We start from the raw sequence: 15,599 nt of genomic DNA, 5'->3' as shown, positions 1-15,599 counted from the left end.
TATCTGAACTCCATGTAGGTGAAGTAAGTGAGTACTTCACTTTCAGCAAGGATTTCCTAAATTATGATGCCAATCTAATGGTGTTGACTAATAACACAATATTTTGCTCATTTGTTTTATATCTAAACCTTATTTATTCTTTTTTTTCAGGAATATTGTTAGAACAGGAAATTCTGGATGGGAGTAACATTACTCTGGTAGGCAGAAAATGTCCCCCAAAGGTGCCCTGGATTGGTTGGGTGGGCCCAATGGAATCACAAGGATCCTTCTAAGAAGGAAGCATGAGGGGATCCCTGGGTGGCGCAGCGGTTTAGCGCCTGCCTTTGGCCCAGGGCGCGATCTTGGAGACCGGGATCGGGTCCCACGTTGGGCTCCCGGTGCATGGAGCCTGCTTCTCCCTCTGCCTGTGTCTCTGCCCCCCCCCCCTCTATCATAAATAAATTAAAAAAAAAAAAAAGAAGGAAGCATGAGGGTCAGAGTCATTAGAGTCACCACCTGTATGATGGAAGCAGAGGTTTGAGGGATGTCATTGCTGGAAAGAGCCACGAGCCAAGGAAAGCAGGTAGCTTCTAAAAGCTGGGAAAGCAGAAAAACAAACTCCCCAAGACCCCCAGCCACTATGGAGGGTGACTTGAAGCATTAGGCAAGAGGTGATTTGGGTGATTTTTTTTTTCTAGGTATGGGAAAAATGTAACCATTTCAATGGGCTCTGGGCCTGAGATTTCACCTCCACACCAATTATATACTTATAGCCCATTTTGGTGACTTTGAAAATCATGCACTTAGTTTTTAAAAAAGGAATTTATTTCATATTTAGACCATCATTAGCAATGGGAAACCACTTAAGTCTGCAATTTGGTGGAAGGAAATAGGAACCTATTAATCACCTTAGTTACTTCTTAAGAGGGAATGGAGAGGTGTCCCCGGGACCCCATGGGACAGGATGTTGTGTTGACACCAGGTGGGCTCCTAGGTGGCAGGTGGGTGATTGCAGCAGAGCCTGGATGTATACAGCTGACAGCTTGGACAGCAGACAGGTGAGCTGGGAAGGACTTGGTTGTTACTCAGGGTCTGAAGCCTGTAGGATGAGGAAAAATCTTCCAGGGACCAGGATCTGGACAGTTGACAGAACATATCATAAATTAATCCAGCCTCAGACAGCCCTGGCTGGCTAGCAGGGTAAGTGGCAGCCTGGGGGACAGGACCACAAGGAACTCAGCCAGTGCACAACCCCCCACCAGCAGGAGGCCAGGGGGAACCCAGCCAGTGCACAACCCCCCACCAGCAGGAGGCCAGGGGGTACTTCCAGGGAGCCTGTGTGCACCTGACCTCCTTTCCCATAATTCCCAATCATCTTCTCTCCCATAGCCCTAGTGCCACCTTCAAGAGTGAGGTTACCTGAGGAACTAGCTAGCCATTTTATCCCAGAGAGGCCTCACATGACCTAGAGAGATGGTATAAATGATCAGGTTAGGTTAAACTGGACTGGGTGTTTATTATTATTATTTTCTCCTTACTCATAAAATGACCAGATTAACTATAGTCAAAATAAAGGAGCTATGTTTTTCTCTGTATGTTTGAGTGATCAGATCATGCAAGTGAACTGTGACCCAGATATCTTTTCCCTTCTTTACCCCAGCAAAACTCTCGAAATTCCATATAGGAATTTCTTCAGCAATAGCCCTAAGAGATGCCTTTCAGACTGAACCTGATTATCTCTATTAACATTATAGCTGCTACCTGATGGGTCGCAGTTTGAACTTTTGAGGTGTTATAGATGATTCTGAAATCCTTGAAAGCTCTGGACTCAAGTTGCCAGGAAGATTCACAAAAGCCTGCACTTTGACTCCTTGGGACACATCCATCTTGGTCAAGGTTACCATCTTGATGAGATCATTCCACTGTCAGAGGCAAGAGTGAATTTACTCTGCCCCTGTGTGGCAATGACCAGGTTGAAGGCTGTAGCCGGGCTAACGTTGTTTGCAGGCACATCACAAGCTGTCCCAGAGTGAATTACCTGCAGGCACTCAGGGAATGAAATCTCAGGAGGGCAGGGACTTTTTGTCTGTGTTCTCTGCTCTATCCCAGCTCCTAGATCAATTTCAAAACCCATTGAATGAATAAATGTACCAAGACTCTCGGATATTTATCATATAATAAACTGTTGCCAGTCTTCTGTGTGATTTATTTTTCAACTGTCAGCAGGACTTTATGTTAAATTTGATAGGACATTGACATTTCCACTTGTTTTCAAGACAGCCCTGCACTCTGTCACTATCTTTCGGATCCATCTCCTATCACGTTCACTAGCCCTTCCAGCCCTGTGCCATCTGCATATTTGATGAGTGACATCCGTCTGCTCGTCTGCTCTACATTACTGTAGCTATGTGTGGGATGGGGAGAGAGGGCTGGAAGGGACAGATGGGCCCAGCAGGGAATCACGAGCAATTAGAACAGAAAAGATGTCATGGAAACCTCTGGAAGCTCAGCATTAAGCAAAATAGAGTAAGTCCAGATCGAGTGTCATTTCAGATGGAGCTAATTTAGAGGATTAGACAACTTTCACTTGGCATGAAGATAGGAGACCTGAGAAAGAATTCACCCCAGGGGCATCGTAGGAAAATGAATTAATGGAATTTTGTACCTGTATGAGTAAGGGTTCTCCAGACAAATAGAATCAATAGGGGAGTGTATGTGTGTATATTTGTGTGTGGCAAAGAAAGAGAGACAGGCAGAGGGAAAGACCATTTTCTTAAAAAATTTTTATTTATTTATTTGAGAGAGAGTGCGAGCATGAATAGGAGCAGAGAGAGAGAAGCAGGCTCCCAGTTGAGCCAGGAAGCCCAACATGGGGCTCTGTCCCAGGACCCTGGGATCATGACCTAAGCCAAAGGCAGATGCTTAACCATCTGAGCTACCCAAGAATTTCTTATGTTTAGAATTGGCTCACACGACTGTGGGAACTGGCAAGTTCAAAATCTGCAGGGTGGACCAGCAGGCTGGAGATCTAGCAGTTGCACTTGGAGTCCAGTGGCAGCTTGCTGACAGCATTCCCAATCCCTTGAGGGAGGTCATTCTTTTTCCTAAGGCTTTCAACTGATTGTTGAGGCCCACCCACAAGATGGAGGGCAATCTCTTTTACTCTCTTTTACTGATTGAAGTATTAATCCCATTCAAAAAAAAATACCTCCACAAAAACATTTAGAATAGCATTTGAACCAAATATCTGGGTACAGTGGCCTGGCCAAGTTGGCACATGTAATTAACCATCATAGTACCATTTACGGGAAACCCAACACAAACAAACTGGGTTTACCTACCTGGTGAATTAGAACATTCTCATCCCTCTGGGTATTCACATGCTTCCAGGCTCTCTGTAATTCCATACCTTGTGCCTCCCCCACATTATTAACTCATCCTGACATGCCCTTCTCCAAACCACTGGAAAAAGTCTACTCATCTTTCGAAGTTCAGATCAAATGTCAACTCTCGGATACTATCTTTCATACCACATCCCATCTGGGAGAAGAAATTCCTTCTTTAGTCCTTTATGCATGTGCTGTTACAGCATTTAGCACATTGCATTCCAATTGCTTGACCCTCAAACAACAGATTAGCAAAGTGGTTACAAGTATAAACTTTGGTTTACCCAATCTCTGTATACTTTAGTTTCTTCATCTATAAAGTGGAAATAAAGTAGTACCAACAATCGGAATTTATAGCAAGGACCCAGTATATGTAAGACTCTTAGAAGTGTCTGGTATATAGTAGCCACTTGAAGAAAAGAGAAGGCAGGTATTTTCATTCTTCGTGGTATTGTTGCTATCTGATGCCTATCTTGTGGAAAGATGAAATGTTTCTGGAGGACAGGGAGGTTACCATATGCCACTTTACATCCCCTCTAATATTATGTGGAACAGAGCAGGGATCTATAGGTATTTATTGGAGTGTTCATTACCTTATATTTGTTGAGTGCTCTCTAATCATAGATATATATATATTCATTCAAAGGTTGGCAACAATATTGTCCATTTCAACCTCATTGCAACCTGGTGAGGTCTTACTACTCCCATTTTAAAGATGAGAGGAGTGAGAAGCAGACATTAAGTGAATTGTCCAGTGTCCACACAGCTGGCAAGTAGCAGTCTCTAACTCCGGGGTCAGTGTGAAGAAAGGGCAGGGATGCCAGGAATTCAGGAAAGCTTTCTTTTCTGATCTAGGCACCGCCCTTCCTCCCTCCACTTTTTTCTTCTTACCTTCCAGAACATGGGCGTTCTGGACTGCTAAGGCTGCACGCAAAGGGAGGACCCTGCTCACACTGCAGAACTGACTCAGGAAAAGGTGTAAGCAGCAGAGGGCCATCAGTATAGGATATCCTCAGCCGTGACCGTGGCCTCTTCAATTTTGGTCTTAATCTCTGGGAGCGGAATTTGACTGATTGCCACCACTACCAAGTTGGCAGCGTGGGCAGAGGCACTGGCCACGCAGATCCAAAAGCACTCTTCATATTGTTCCTCCACCACCACGAAGCGGAACAGCTTCTCCTGGAAGTTGGCGATGCGCTCAGTCAGGTCGTGAAATTTCACGGCGGCCATGAAGCTGGTGATGGCCAAGGCCACGACTCCACCTGCAACCCAAACATCACCCTCATTCGGTGCGCTCCTCGGCACAACTGTACTGGCCGTATGTGAGGTGACATTTCTGTAGCACAGGCAACACACTTGCTTTGGGTTGAAAAAATTTTTAGGGGGACACAATGGTTTTTTTATTAAGTAAACTCTACCCCCAAGGTGGGACTCTAACTCAAGACTCCAAGGTGAAGAGTCACACACACACATACTCTATTGACTGAGCCAGCTAGGTGCTGGGGGTGACACACATTCTAATGTGCTTTTATTCAAAAAAAATTTTTTTTTAAAGATTTCATTTATTTGAGAGAGTGAGCAAGAGAGAGAGCACAAGCAGAGGGTAGAGGGAGAAGTAGGCTCCCCATTGAGCTGGGAGCCTGATGTGGGGCTCAATACCAGGACAGATGCCTAACTGACCGAGCCACCCAGGTAACCTGAAGGTTGTGAGGTTTATTTTATTTTATTTTATTTTTAATTTTCATTTATTTATGATAGGCACACAGGGAGAGAGAGAGGCAGAGACACAGGCAGAGGGAGAAGCAGGCTCCATGCACCGGGAGCCCGACGTGGGACTTGATCCCGGGTCTCCAGGATCACGCCCCAGGCCAAAGGCAGGCGCCAAACCGCTGCGCCACCCAGGGATCCCGAGGTTTATTTTTTTTATCCTTTAAAGATTTTATTTATTTATTCATGAGAGACACAGAGAAGCAGAGACATAGGCAGAGGGAGAAGTAGGCTCCCCAGGGAGTCTGATGTGGGACTCGATCCTAGGACCCGGGGATCAACCTGAGCTGAAGGCAGATGCTCAATTGGTGAGCCACCCAGGCGTCCCAGGTTGTGAGGTTTAAATGAAAAGAAGCCGATCAAAGAGGCCAGGTGCCTCATCTCCTGTTATTTGGAAGGTTCCCTCCCACCCTCACAGCTGTGCTCTACCTCTTCCCCTCCTCCCACAGTGCTCTCTCTTCCTCCCTCCACCCCCCCTTCTCTTTTCTTCTCATACCCCCACTTCTCCTCTTTGCTCTAAGTCCTCAGCCACTCACTCATGCCACCAATTTGGCTCTTTAATGTGACAGAATTCTGCAACTTTCAGCAAAGAGGACACTCATATCCATGAGGAAGTTTGTAGACTAGGGAAGGCTGCGGTAGGCACCTACCTACTTGGAACTCAGTCTAGTAGTGACAGTAGATGTGGATTTCTCTCCCTGAGGGCCTTCCTTACCTGCAAGGACGTTCCATAGGCAGATGCCCCCGGGGCCATTGACTGCCCTATATGGAACCTGGATCATGTTGAGAATGGCAAAGCCCATGCTGACCAGAGCCAGGGCCAAGGCCAAGAAGAGGAGCAGCAGAATTGTCACGTGGAGGCCTGCATTGAGTTCCTTCACCAGGTGGGGGAAGACTGGGGGAGAGAAGACACAGCCAATATTTCAGTGTCAGAGCTGAACTCAAGTTCCTACAGTCCAGGCTTGCTTACCACAGAGGCTTTAATAGAGGGGAATGAGAGCAAGGCAGCAAGGGCTGGGTTCTCAAAAAGGAGACTTACTGAGATGAATTCATGCACCCCAGATTTGCCACTGGTCAGCTGGCCAACAATCCTCTCTTTCTTGCAGAGGATGCAAAATCTTTTTTTTTTTTAATTTTTTTATGATAGTTACACACACACACACACACAGAGGCGCAGGCAGAGACATAGGCAGAGGGAGAAGCAGGCTCCATGCACCAGGAGCCCGATGTGGGATTCGATCCCGGGTCTCCAGGATCGCGCCCTGGGCCAAAGGCAGGCTCCAAACCGCTGCGCCACCCAGGGATCCCTGATGCAAAATCTAAATGTATCCCAGCTGACAATTTAAGTTGCATTGACTTCAAAGCCCTAGGATCTGGTGTGAGCTAATAGACGCCAGCCCCAGATAGTGTCTCTTTAGCAAAGGAGGTTAGCAAGAGAGTCAGCCCAGGAGGGCTGATTGAAAAGCTTTGATCTGGGTCAGAGAGTTGCCTTCATTAAATCAGAGAGGTAGAAGAGGTTTCAGGTACATCTGCAAAGAGTGTAGAAGGGTGGAGCAGAGTGAAGCCTAGACCTGGCATTTAAAGATCTGACTTCAAATCCGTTTTGCTCATTTGCTATAAGTATAAAATTGGATCCTCTAAATACTGCCTCTCCTATCCATCTTTCCAGATTATTGAGTGAATCAAGTGAAGTGCATAGAAATAATAATAGCACTTAATGAGTATTAATAGGAAGCTAGGAGCATCATCTTGGATCCCTCAAAATGACTTGGCAAGGTAGTCATTTTTCCTCTTGTATGAAGGACACTCATGTATGCAGTAGTCTATTATAATATCATTTTTCCATATTTATGTGGCAGATAATTTAGTGACTTATTAACTTGTATCTGTTTTCTCTATATTGGCCACCACATAGTAGCTATGAACAGTAAATGATACAGTATGGCAGATATTGCCTGGGAAAGACTGAACTCTCAAAAAGGCGGCTGTGGCTGTTGCTGTTCTATTGTTTCTCTCCAACTTAGGAAAAGTGAGTGATTCCTCAGAGTCTCAGTTTTCTCATCAGTATAATGGAGTAGAAATAGCTGTGTATGTACCGAGGGAATCAACATTTACTGAGCAGTCACATAAAGAGCCAAATGCTTTACATCATTACTTCACTCACTACTTGTGACAAGGATATAAGGTAGATTTTACTTTTATTTTTTTAAAGGTTTTATTTATTTATTCATGAGAGACACACAGAGAGAGGCAGAGACATAGGCAGAGGGAGAAGCAGGCTCCATGTGGGGAGCCTGATGCGGGACTCGATCCCAGGATCCCGGGATCACAACCTGAGCCAAAGGCAGACACTCAACCTCTGACCAACCCAGGTGCCCCTGGGTAAATTTTATTAAACCCATTTCTGCCTAGGCTTGGACATTACGTCCCTTATCTTTGGGCAAGGTGACTCTGAATTCTATATAGGATTATAGGCCCAGATGCCACATGATATATGGAGTTTAGATCACTCTTTTCAGTAGTTACACATGAATTAAATTGACAGAAGCTAAAGAACACCCAAGCATTATCCCCCTCCTCTGCAGCTAATCCAGGGTTTCTACTGAGCACCTCGTGGTCAAATCAGGGTCCATCTTGTGCGTCTGAACTCCCTGCTTCATCATTTGGTGTCATCATTTGATGATCAGCCCCTCCTTGTCCCCACTGGGGAGCTGGGACTCAAAGTTTTCCTGGTTCCCCTTATTCCCCTGGTTCTTTTCTGGCTCAAGTGCCTCCCTGTATTCACAGAAGATTGGTGTCTCCCAAGCTTGAGATTTAGAGTTTTTGTTCTTCTCCCTTTAAAACCCTTTCAAAAAAAAAAAAAAAAAAACCAAAAACCAAACCAAAACAAAAAAAACCCTTTCCACTGAAGTTTCCAGATGCCTCACATTTACATCCTAGTTCTAATCTAACTTTCTTTCTAGTTCTGTATTTCCATGTGTATTAATCTTCAGGTGGTTATCTTGTTAGTGTCAGAAACTTTACCTGAAGTTTCTTCCCAAGGGATTTTTATTTGCAAGGCTTCTCTCCTTTCCTGATGTGCCCTCGTTTTTTTTTTTTTTTTTTTCTTTTCAAACTTTCAGCCCTGTCCAAGAGAACGTTGTGATAGGTGCAAGTCTGTCTCTGACCTGCAGTGGCGCAAAAACAGCCAACATAGGAGGAGCCTGACCCAGCTCCAGTGAAAGTCTTCAAAGAAAATCACAGCCAAGGTGTTGCTGCAAATGGAAGTTTATATAACCTCCCTTGGGACACCCAGAGGCAGCGGGGAACAAAACTGTCTTGAACATTGCCCTCAGAGCTGATATTCAAACATCCTTTATGATTCTCACACGGTTCTGGTGCTTCAGAGAGCAGATCGGGTTAGATGAACCCTGGGTGCTGTCTCTGTACATCCCTCTGGGAAGGAAGCAGAGGAGGGAATGGGACATTTATGGAGTTCCTCCAGTGGGCAAACAGAAAGTGCTCAATTGCTCTGGCTTCTGACGAAGGTGGTTTACTTTCTGTGAGCTGGGATGGCAGGGGTTTAATTGGCTGCTGCCGAGGAAGGGCTCAGTCTTTATCTCCTCTCCTTGGGCCCTCTTCTACTGCAAAGCTGGTGTCTGCTTCAGCTCCTTCTCCAGAAACAGTGCTGATGCTTAGGGATTCCTGAATTATGCTAAACCTACTAGCTGCCACCTCACAGTTTCTAATACCAGTTGAATTGTGCCCTGGCTACCATTCCCCACAAAAAAAAGACGGGTTGAAGTTCCAATCTCCAGTACTTCAGAATATGACCTTATTTGGAAATAGGGTCTTTACAGAGCTAGTCAAGTTAAGGTGAGGTTGTTAAGATGGGCTCAAATCCAATGTGGTTTGGTGTCTTTATAAAAGGGGAAATTTGCACACAGAAACCTACAAAGGGAAGACCATGTGAAGAGACACAGGGAGGATGCCTTGGGAGACAGTGCCACAAGCCAAGGAATGCCCCTGGGATACCAGAAGCTGGAAGAAGCTAGGGAGGCTCCTTTCCCCATAGGTTTCAGAGGGCGCATGGCTCTGTTGACTTGCTGATTTCTTGAGTTCTAGCCTACAGAACTGTGGGAATAAATTTCTATTGTTTAAGTCACCCAATTTATGGTAGTACTTTGTTATGGGAGCTCTAGGGAACTAATACACCCTCCATTTGTTGGGGTGACCACTTAGTCATTTCTTTTTTTTTTTTTTTAAGATTTTATTTATTTATTCATGACACACAGAGAGGCAGAGACATAGGCAGAGGGAAACACAGGCTCCCCATAGGGAGCCTTATGTGGGACTCGATCCCAGGACCCTGGAATCATGCCCTGAGTTGAAGGCAGACATTCAACCACTGAACCACCTGGGCATCCCCACTTAGTCATTTTTAATGGGATCTGTCCACCCTGGATCCTTCCACCCCTGAGAATCCCCATTCATCCACCACCTCCCTCTTACCCTTTGCTGAATTCTGGAAAAACAATAAGGATGACTAGGATGATGCCTTGCTTTGGGAAAGTTGCCAGTCACAAATTCCAGAAGGAGCAACATGATGAAAAGTAGAACTTTGGGGTCAGGCTAACCTGGGTTGGGGTCTGGCTCTAGCATTCAAGGCTCTGTGACCTTCAGCAAGTTGTTTAACCTCTCTGAGCCTTAGTTTTCTAATTGGCAGAACTGTGGAGGATTAGTGTAGCACAGGTCACAAGTTTGGTATCTTGCATGGGAACATTCAGTATAAATTAATTTAAAAGCACTTTATTGTTATTCATTCAACCAATGTTCTTGAGAGCCAGTGTTCTGATGCACTCTTTTGGGGGCTTGAGATCATCAATGAATAAAACAAGATCCTTGCCCTTGTGGCACTACATACTAAAGGAGTGGAGACAGATAATAGATAATAAACATACCAGAAAAATTATCTAGAATGTAAGAAGGCAGTTGTCATGGTAACATGATATATCATGATATATAATTACCAAGGGCTATTTTTATTATATCCCCTAAGTACTATCTTACTCATTAAAGTCTCTGGAATCATGCTGCTATTGACTGTCACTCCCTTGTTCAAGCTTTGGAACTTCCTTCTTAAGGTTCTTTAATCTCAATTAACTATATTTAAAAATTGAGCCTTTTCTCCCCCAATTGTATTTGTGTGTGTATAGTTTTAAAAGAATCCCAAACTTCAGAAAATTGTAAGAATGGTACAAAGGAATTTGTTTTTTTCTCCTGAACTGTTTGCAGGTAAATTTCCCCTGCATCCCTGAGTATTTTAGGGTCTATTTCATTCAAAAAGAGATTCTCTTGGGGCACCTGGGTGGCTCAGTGGTTGAAGGTCTGCCTTTGGCTCAGGTCGTGATCCCAGGATCCTGGGATCAAGTCCCCTGCATCAGGCTCCCTGTACGGTGCCTCCTTCTCCCTCTGCCTATGTCTCTGCCTCTCTCTCTGTGTCTCTCATGAATAAATAAATAAAATCTTAAAAAAAAAGAGAGAGATGGATTCTTTTACGGAACCACAATACCAAAATCAGTGAATTAATGCTGGTACATGACTGCCACTTAGTCCCATACCCTATTCAAGTTCCACCAACTGTCTCACCAAGTGATGTCTTTTATAGCAAAAAGACCCAATTCAGAACCACCTACTGTGTATAGTTGCTATGGTCTCCTTTTGATGTCTTTTATTTTTACTTCTTTATGTGTGTGTTTTTCTGTTTGTGTGTGTGTGTGTGTGTGAGTGAGTAATGTTGTTAACAGCTACCTTTCCAATATCTCTGGTCTAATTTCATTGTTGGGTAAATATAAATATTCCCAGAGCTTTTCGCCCCTGATTATCCATAACAAATATACATTTCCTTCACATATATAAGGGATGCCAATTCCTATTATTATATTTATCAATGGCTTTAGCTTTGTCTTTATGCATTTAATAAGATACTTAACCCCGAGGAAGATTCTAAAAACTATGATTCTGAAATATAGAAACCAATTGAGTAAAATTCCTTGTCCCCTTGCATCGCATTATGTTGATTAATAATGGTTGTGGAGGACACTGTTCTCACGAGCAATCTGATTCTAAAGACTTGCAGAATATTGCCTTTTTTTGCTTTGTTTTTAATTCCCAGAAGATCCCTTATAAGCTGGGCTTGGATTTCTGCTCTGTTTACACCCAGAGCAGCTCTGACGTAAGACTGGATGTCAGCCACTGACCGTGCCTGCTCGAGTTCATGGAGAGCTTCCAGTACCTTGCCTTAGGTCTTCCCTCCAGGGATCACCCAACTTGGGCTTTCTTTCTTTCTTTTTTTTTTTTTTCCAACTTGGTCTTTCAAACAAAGTAGGCTGACTCCAGAGCCCAGCACACAGCAGCCCCTTTACTTGTTCTCAGACTCTGGAATATAAATATAAATAGAAGTGGAAGCGTGCTGGGCTGGCTGAGAATGCCCCCGTCACGTGGCATGGGTCTGAAGTCTGCTGTTTCCTGGCTGGGGGACCTCAGGCAAGTTATATAACCACTCCAAGTCTCAGTGTAGTCCTCTGCAAAATGGGAATGTTAAGAATTCCTTCTTCATAAATTTGTTATAAGGCTTAAAAGAGAGAAGCCATGTAAACCATTTAGCAGAATGTCTGATACATGTAAGCGCTCAATATTTTAATAGTTATTTCGAAGAGAGGTAAACTACAGAAGTACACAAATCCCTATCTTTTATGTCTCTATAAACTTCTGCAGAAAAAAAAAAAAGTTCTTTTTTTTTTTTTTTAAAAAAAAGTTCTTGATGCTGAATAGGAATGTCATCATGCCTGAGATTGAGGCAGAAGTCAAATCCCATAGTTAGGCATAAGCACCCTTGTAAATTAAAAAAATAAGAAAGAAAGAAAGAAAGAAAGAAAGAAAGAAAGAAAGAAAGAAAGAAAGAAAGAAAGAAGGAAGGAAGGAAGGAAGGAAGGAAAGTGTTCTACAGCACCTTGCATACCCTGAGTATACTCACTCGTGAACTGGGACTGGCGGCCCCCAAGCCCGCACTGTCGCACTTTACATCCTCGGAAGAGCCCATAGTAAATATCCCCAATGAACTTGACCAGCTCTGGATCGGTGGCGTTGACCAGGTCCACTCCAGTCTGACAAAGGATTTTCCCACTCAGCCAGTGGGGCACTGTCAGGGCGACGATGATCAGGATAAAGGAGGAGAAGCTGAGTAAAGATGCCAGCCCATACCACGCCTTTTTGAACCATCCAGGCATTCTAGTGGGTGCAGGTCATCCCGCAGGTTTCCAGGCAGCAGCGAGAGTCACTGACATTCTCTGGACACTCTGCAATTGCCTGGTCCAGGGTCAGCTCTTCCAAACACACCATTTCGGGATCTCGAGTGCACCTCCTGGTCCCCCCTCAGTGCCTGCCTCCACAGCCCATGTTTACTACAAGCACATCCAGAAGTCTCTGCCGAGACCGCCTTCACCTGACTCAAGTGTAGAGGAGTGTGTTACCCAAGGAAGTAATCCTATAGCTCCCACTAGGCTACAGTTTCAGCAGAGGGTTTAATTGTTCCACGTTTCAGGTATTTAAATAACCCTGGCGTGGACCTCTTGATGGCCAGGAAGTCATTAGCAGGCAAAACTAGGTAGATCTGACTATAAAGAGACACTACTCTCAAAAAAATGCATACAATAGGAGGAAAAGGAGCACGTGATGATTAGCACTTGAATGCTTCCTACAATGCATGGTGTCAAATGTCTAGCTCCTGGCTGCGTGCCTGGGCATTTCTTTCTCTAAAATGTCACTGCTGTCAGAACCAGAACTGTTATTAATACCATGCTATGACCTCTGTTCTCAAGGCTTTTAATTGAAATGTGTAAACAAGGCTATATGATGCTTGGATTTATCACTGGGTGAATCTGCCGTGGGTAAAACTGCAGCAGTCATCAATTTGTGGCTGCTGGGGCAGCCTGGACCCCAACACTCAACACTCCTCTTCTCCAGCAGTATCCTCCCCCATCACCAGCTTTGTGTCATCTGAAGTGGGAAAGAAAAGCGTTTCTCTATTGTGTTCGCAGATAGTCCTACCTTGGGGGGGGAGGGGGCTTTACTTCTAATACTGAAGATTTGTTTCTTTTTCTTTTAATCTGTAGCTACTAAGAATGAAATCTTCCCTACTTTCTGCCCCCCCCTCCACTTTCTATCTTATACTGTGGCTTTTCGATTTTGACGTTTAATCTATTATGTCAAGTTAATGTCATGTGAGACCGGTAACAGCAACTCTCAATAGTTTTGGGGAGTCAAATTTGGCAGAAGTGGCACAGTAAAAGTTTTATTTGGTCACAGAGGTCTGGAGGTGCCATAGGTCTGGGTTCAGGAGTTTCCACTGTTAGCCAGCAGGAGTTCCAGAAACCTCACTTGGAGAGCAGCAAGGAGCCTGAGGAACATGTCAGTTTCCTTCCCTATAGTGGGGTTCACTTCTGTGGTCTCTCCACAATGAAAATAAACAAGAGTTTATTGAGTGTCTCTGAAGAGTGTCTCTGAAGCTTGTGTAGAGCTTTCCTTAGTACAAAGAGCTTAGCTTTTGCCATATGTTTGCTCTCCCCTGATGCAGCAGAAACCCTTTCTGGTAGGCAAGAGACATACTATTCTAATGACCTCTCTCATGAGAACTCTGGATGTCAGGGCTGGGGCTGGAGTTCAGGTCTTTGAAATACAACAGCTCATCTTCATCACAGTATCCTGAAATAGCAAATGTTTTTCTGGAGGTGAATGCATACAAAAGGCTGAGAAGAAGGGTTGGCATGTTAATACATGACCAATAATGTTATTTATTCTTATAGTAATGAAGGTCAGCTTTGGACCTGTGTAATACCTTTGCATTGTATTTCTGCCTCAGATGATGGACCTATGTCAACTTTTGGTATTTTAGAGATTGAGCAACTATTTTTAGAATAATTACTTTAGAAAAATATGGGAAACAAATGATTCCCAACAAGCTCTGGCAATGCTGAATGGAAGTGCGGTTAAGTAGGGCTCTATTAAAGATCTGGGTTAAAATTCCTATTTCTCTGGGCAAGTGCTTGAGACTCTCATGCTCAGTTTCCTAATCTGTCATGGGATTGATGGCATACAGAGGGCACCAAATAAATGGTGTTAACCTCCTCATCTGGTCTTCTAGCAATTCTGTTCCTGATAATGAAGCTTCTGATAATAGATTGTGTTGTGGGCTGCATCCGGTTCCCTAAGAACATATTTTTGTGTGCCTTATCTGGCACAGGTGTATTGAGCAAACATCTGTGTGTCTGCTTTGTACAACACTGTATGGTGGGAGGGTGACACAAAACATGTATAATATTGCCAAAACAGTGATACAAAAATTGTAGGATACTATACTTTAAATGTTTAACACTTCACAAATCAGTGCTTTTGAAACAACAACAATAAAACCACGAAAATTATGACAAGAGTTCTAAAAAATTTGACTACATGTGGGACACCAGGCCTTTGGTCTGGTAGAGACAGTTTAAGATGTAGGTCCTATAATAGTGTCCTTGGACCTCTGTGACTGTATATAAGACTCCATTTGACAAGAATGTTAAAGGCCCACAGTTAAGCCCCACCAAATGGTACCAACTGCCCCCACTAAAACAGCCTGGCATTTTCTTTCTCCCAAACTCACAATCTCTAAGAAGCGCAGTGATGTAACAGAAGTAGTGGCAAAGATAATAATATTAATAATGCTCAATCGGCATCTATTGAACTCCTACTACTAGCCACACACTGTTTTTAGTATCATTTTGAAAAATCCTTTCCAAAATCCTAGGAGGACAGACCTTTAGCATTCCCATTTTACCGAGAGGCGACTGAGGCACAGAGCCGCCAAGCAAGTTGTGTAGGGACACACAGCTATTAAACAGGGAGTCGAGCTTCAGAGGTTGCACTCTTATTTATTTATTTAATTTATTTTTTTAAAAAGATTTTATTCATTTATTCATGAGAGACACACACACACAGAGGCATAGACATAGGCAGGGGGAGAAGCAGGCTCCTCTCAGGGAGAGGATCCCCCGATGGGGGATTTGATCCCAGGCCTCCCCGCCCCGGGATCACGCCCAGAGCTAAAGGCCGACGCTCAAGCCGATGCTTCAGCTCAACCGCTGAGCCACCCAGGCGTCCCTTGCACTCTTATTTAAAGGCAAAATATATGCGTGGTTTGTGCCGTCAGCCCGACGGACTCTCGGCGTCGTGAGCGCACACCCGCTCTCCACCCTCCCCGGGGGCCCTTAGCTCCGCGCCCTGCAAGCCCCAGGTGCCGGGCACCTACAGGCGGGCGGGCGGGCGGGCGGCGGGGCTCGTCCGGCGGGACCGCGCGCTAGGCGGCAGCCGCGGGCCCGGCACAGGGCTGGCGGCCGCGCGATCCCTCTTGGCCAGTGGGCGGGGCCGGGGCGGGCCCGGTGGGCGGGG

General features: G+C 44.7%; 1 protein-coding gene across 1 annotated transcript; it reads right to left on the bottom strand.

The window, feature by feature from the left end:
* Window positions 1-4,359: 4,359 nt before the first annotated feature.
* On the bottom strand, window positions 4,360-12,400 carry CLRN2 (clarin 2). Its single transcript, XM_055326882.1, has 3 exons — window positions 12,148-12,400; window positions 5,848-6,027; window positions 4,360-4,627 (listed from the first exon to the last, which is right to left on the bottom strand). Exons 1-3 carry the CDS (start codon window positions 12,398-12,400, stop codon window positions 4,362-4,364), a joined length of 699 nt encoding a protein of 232 aa, XP_055182857.1. The 3' UTR covers window positions 4,360-4,361.
* Window positions 12,401-15,599: the final 3,199 nt, after the last annotated feature.

Source organism: Nyctereutes procyonoides, unplaced genomic scaffold (assembly GCF_905146905.1).
Source record: "Nyctereutes procyonoides isolate TBG_1078 unplaced genomic scaffold, NYPRO_anot_genome, whole genome shotgun sequence".
NCBI classification, from domain to species: Eukaryota; Metazoa; Chordata; class Mammalia; order Carnivora; family Canidae; genus Nyctereutes; species Nyctereutes procyonoides.
The sequence above is the reverse complement of the archived record's forward strand: the minus strand, read 5'-3'. Positions and strand labels throughout refer to the sequence as shown.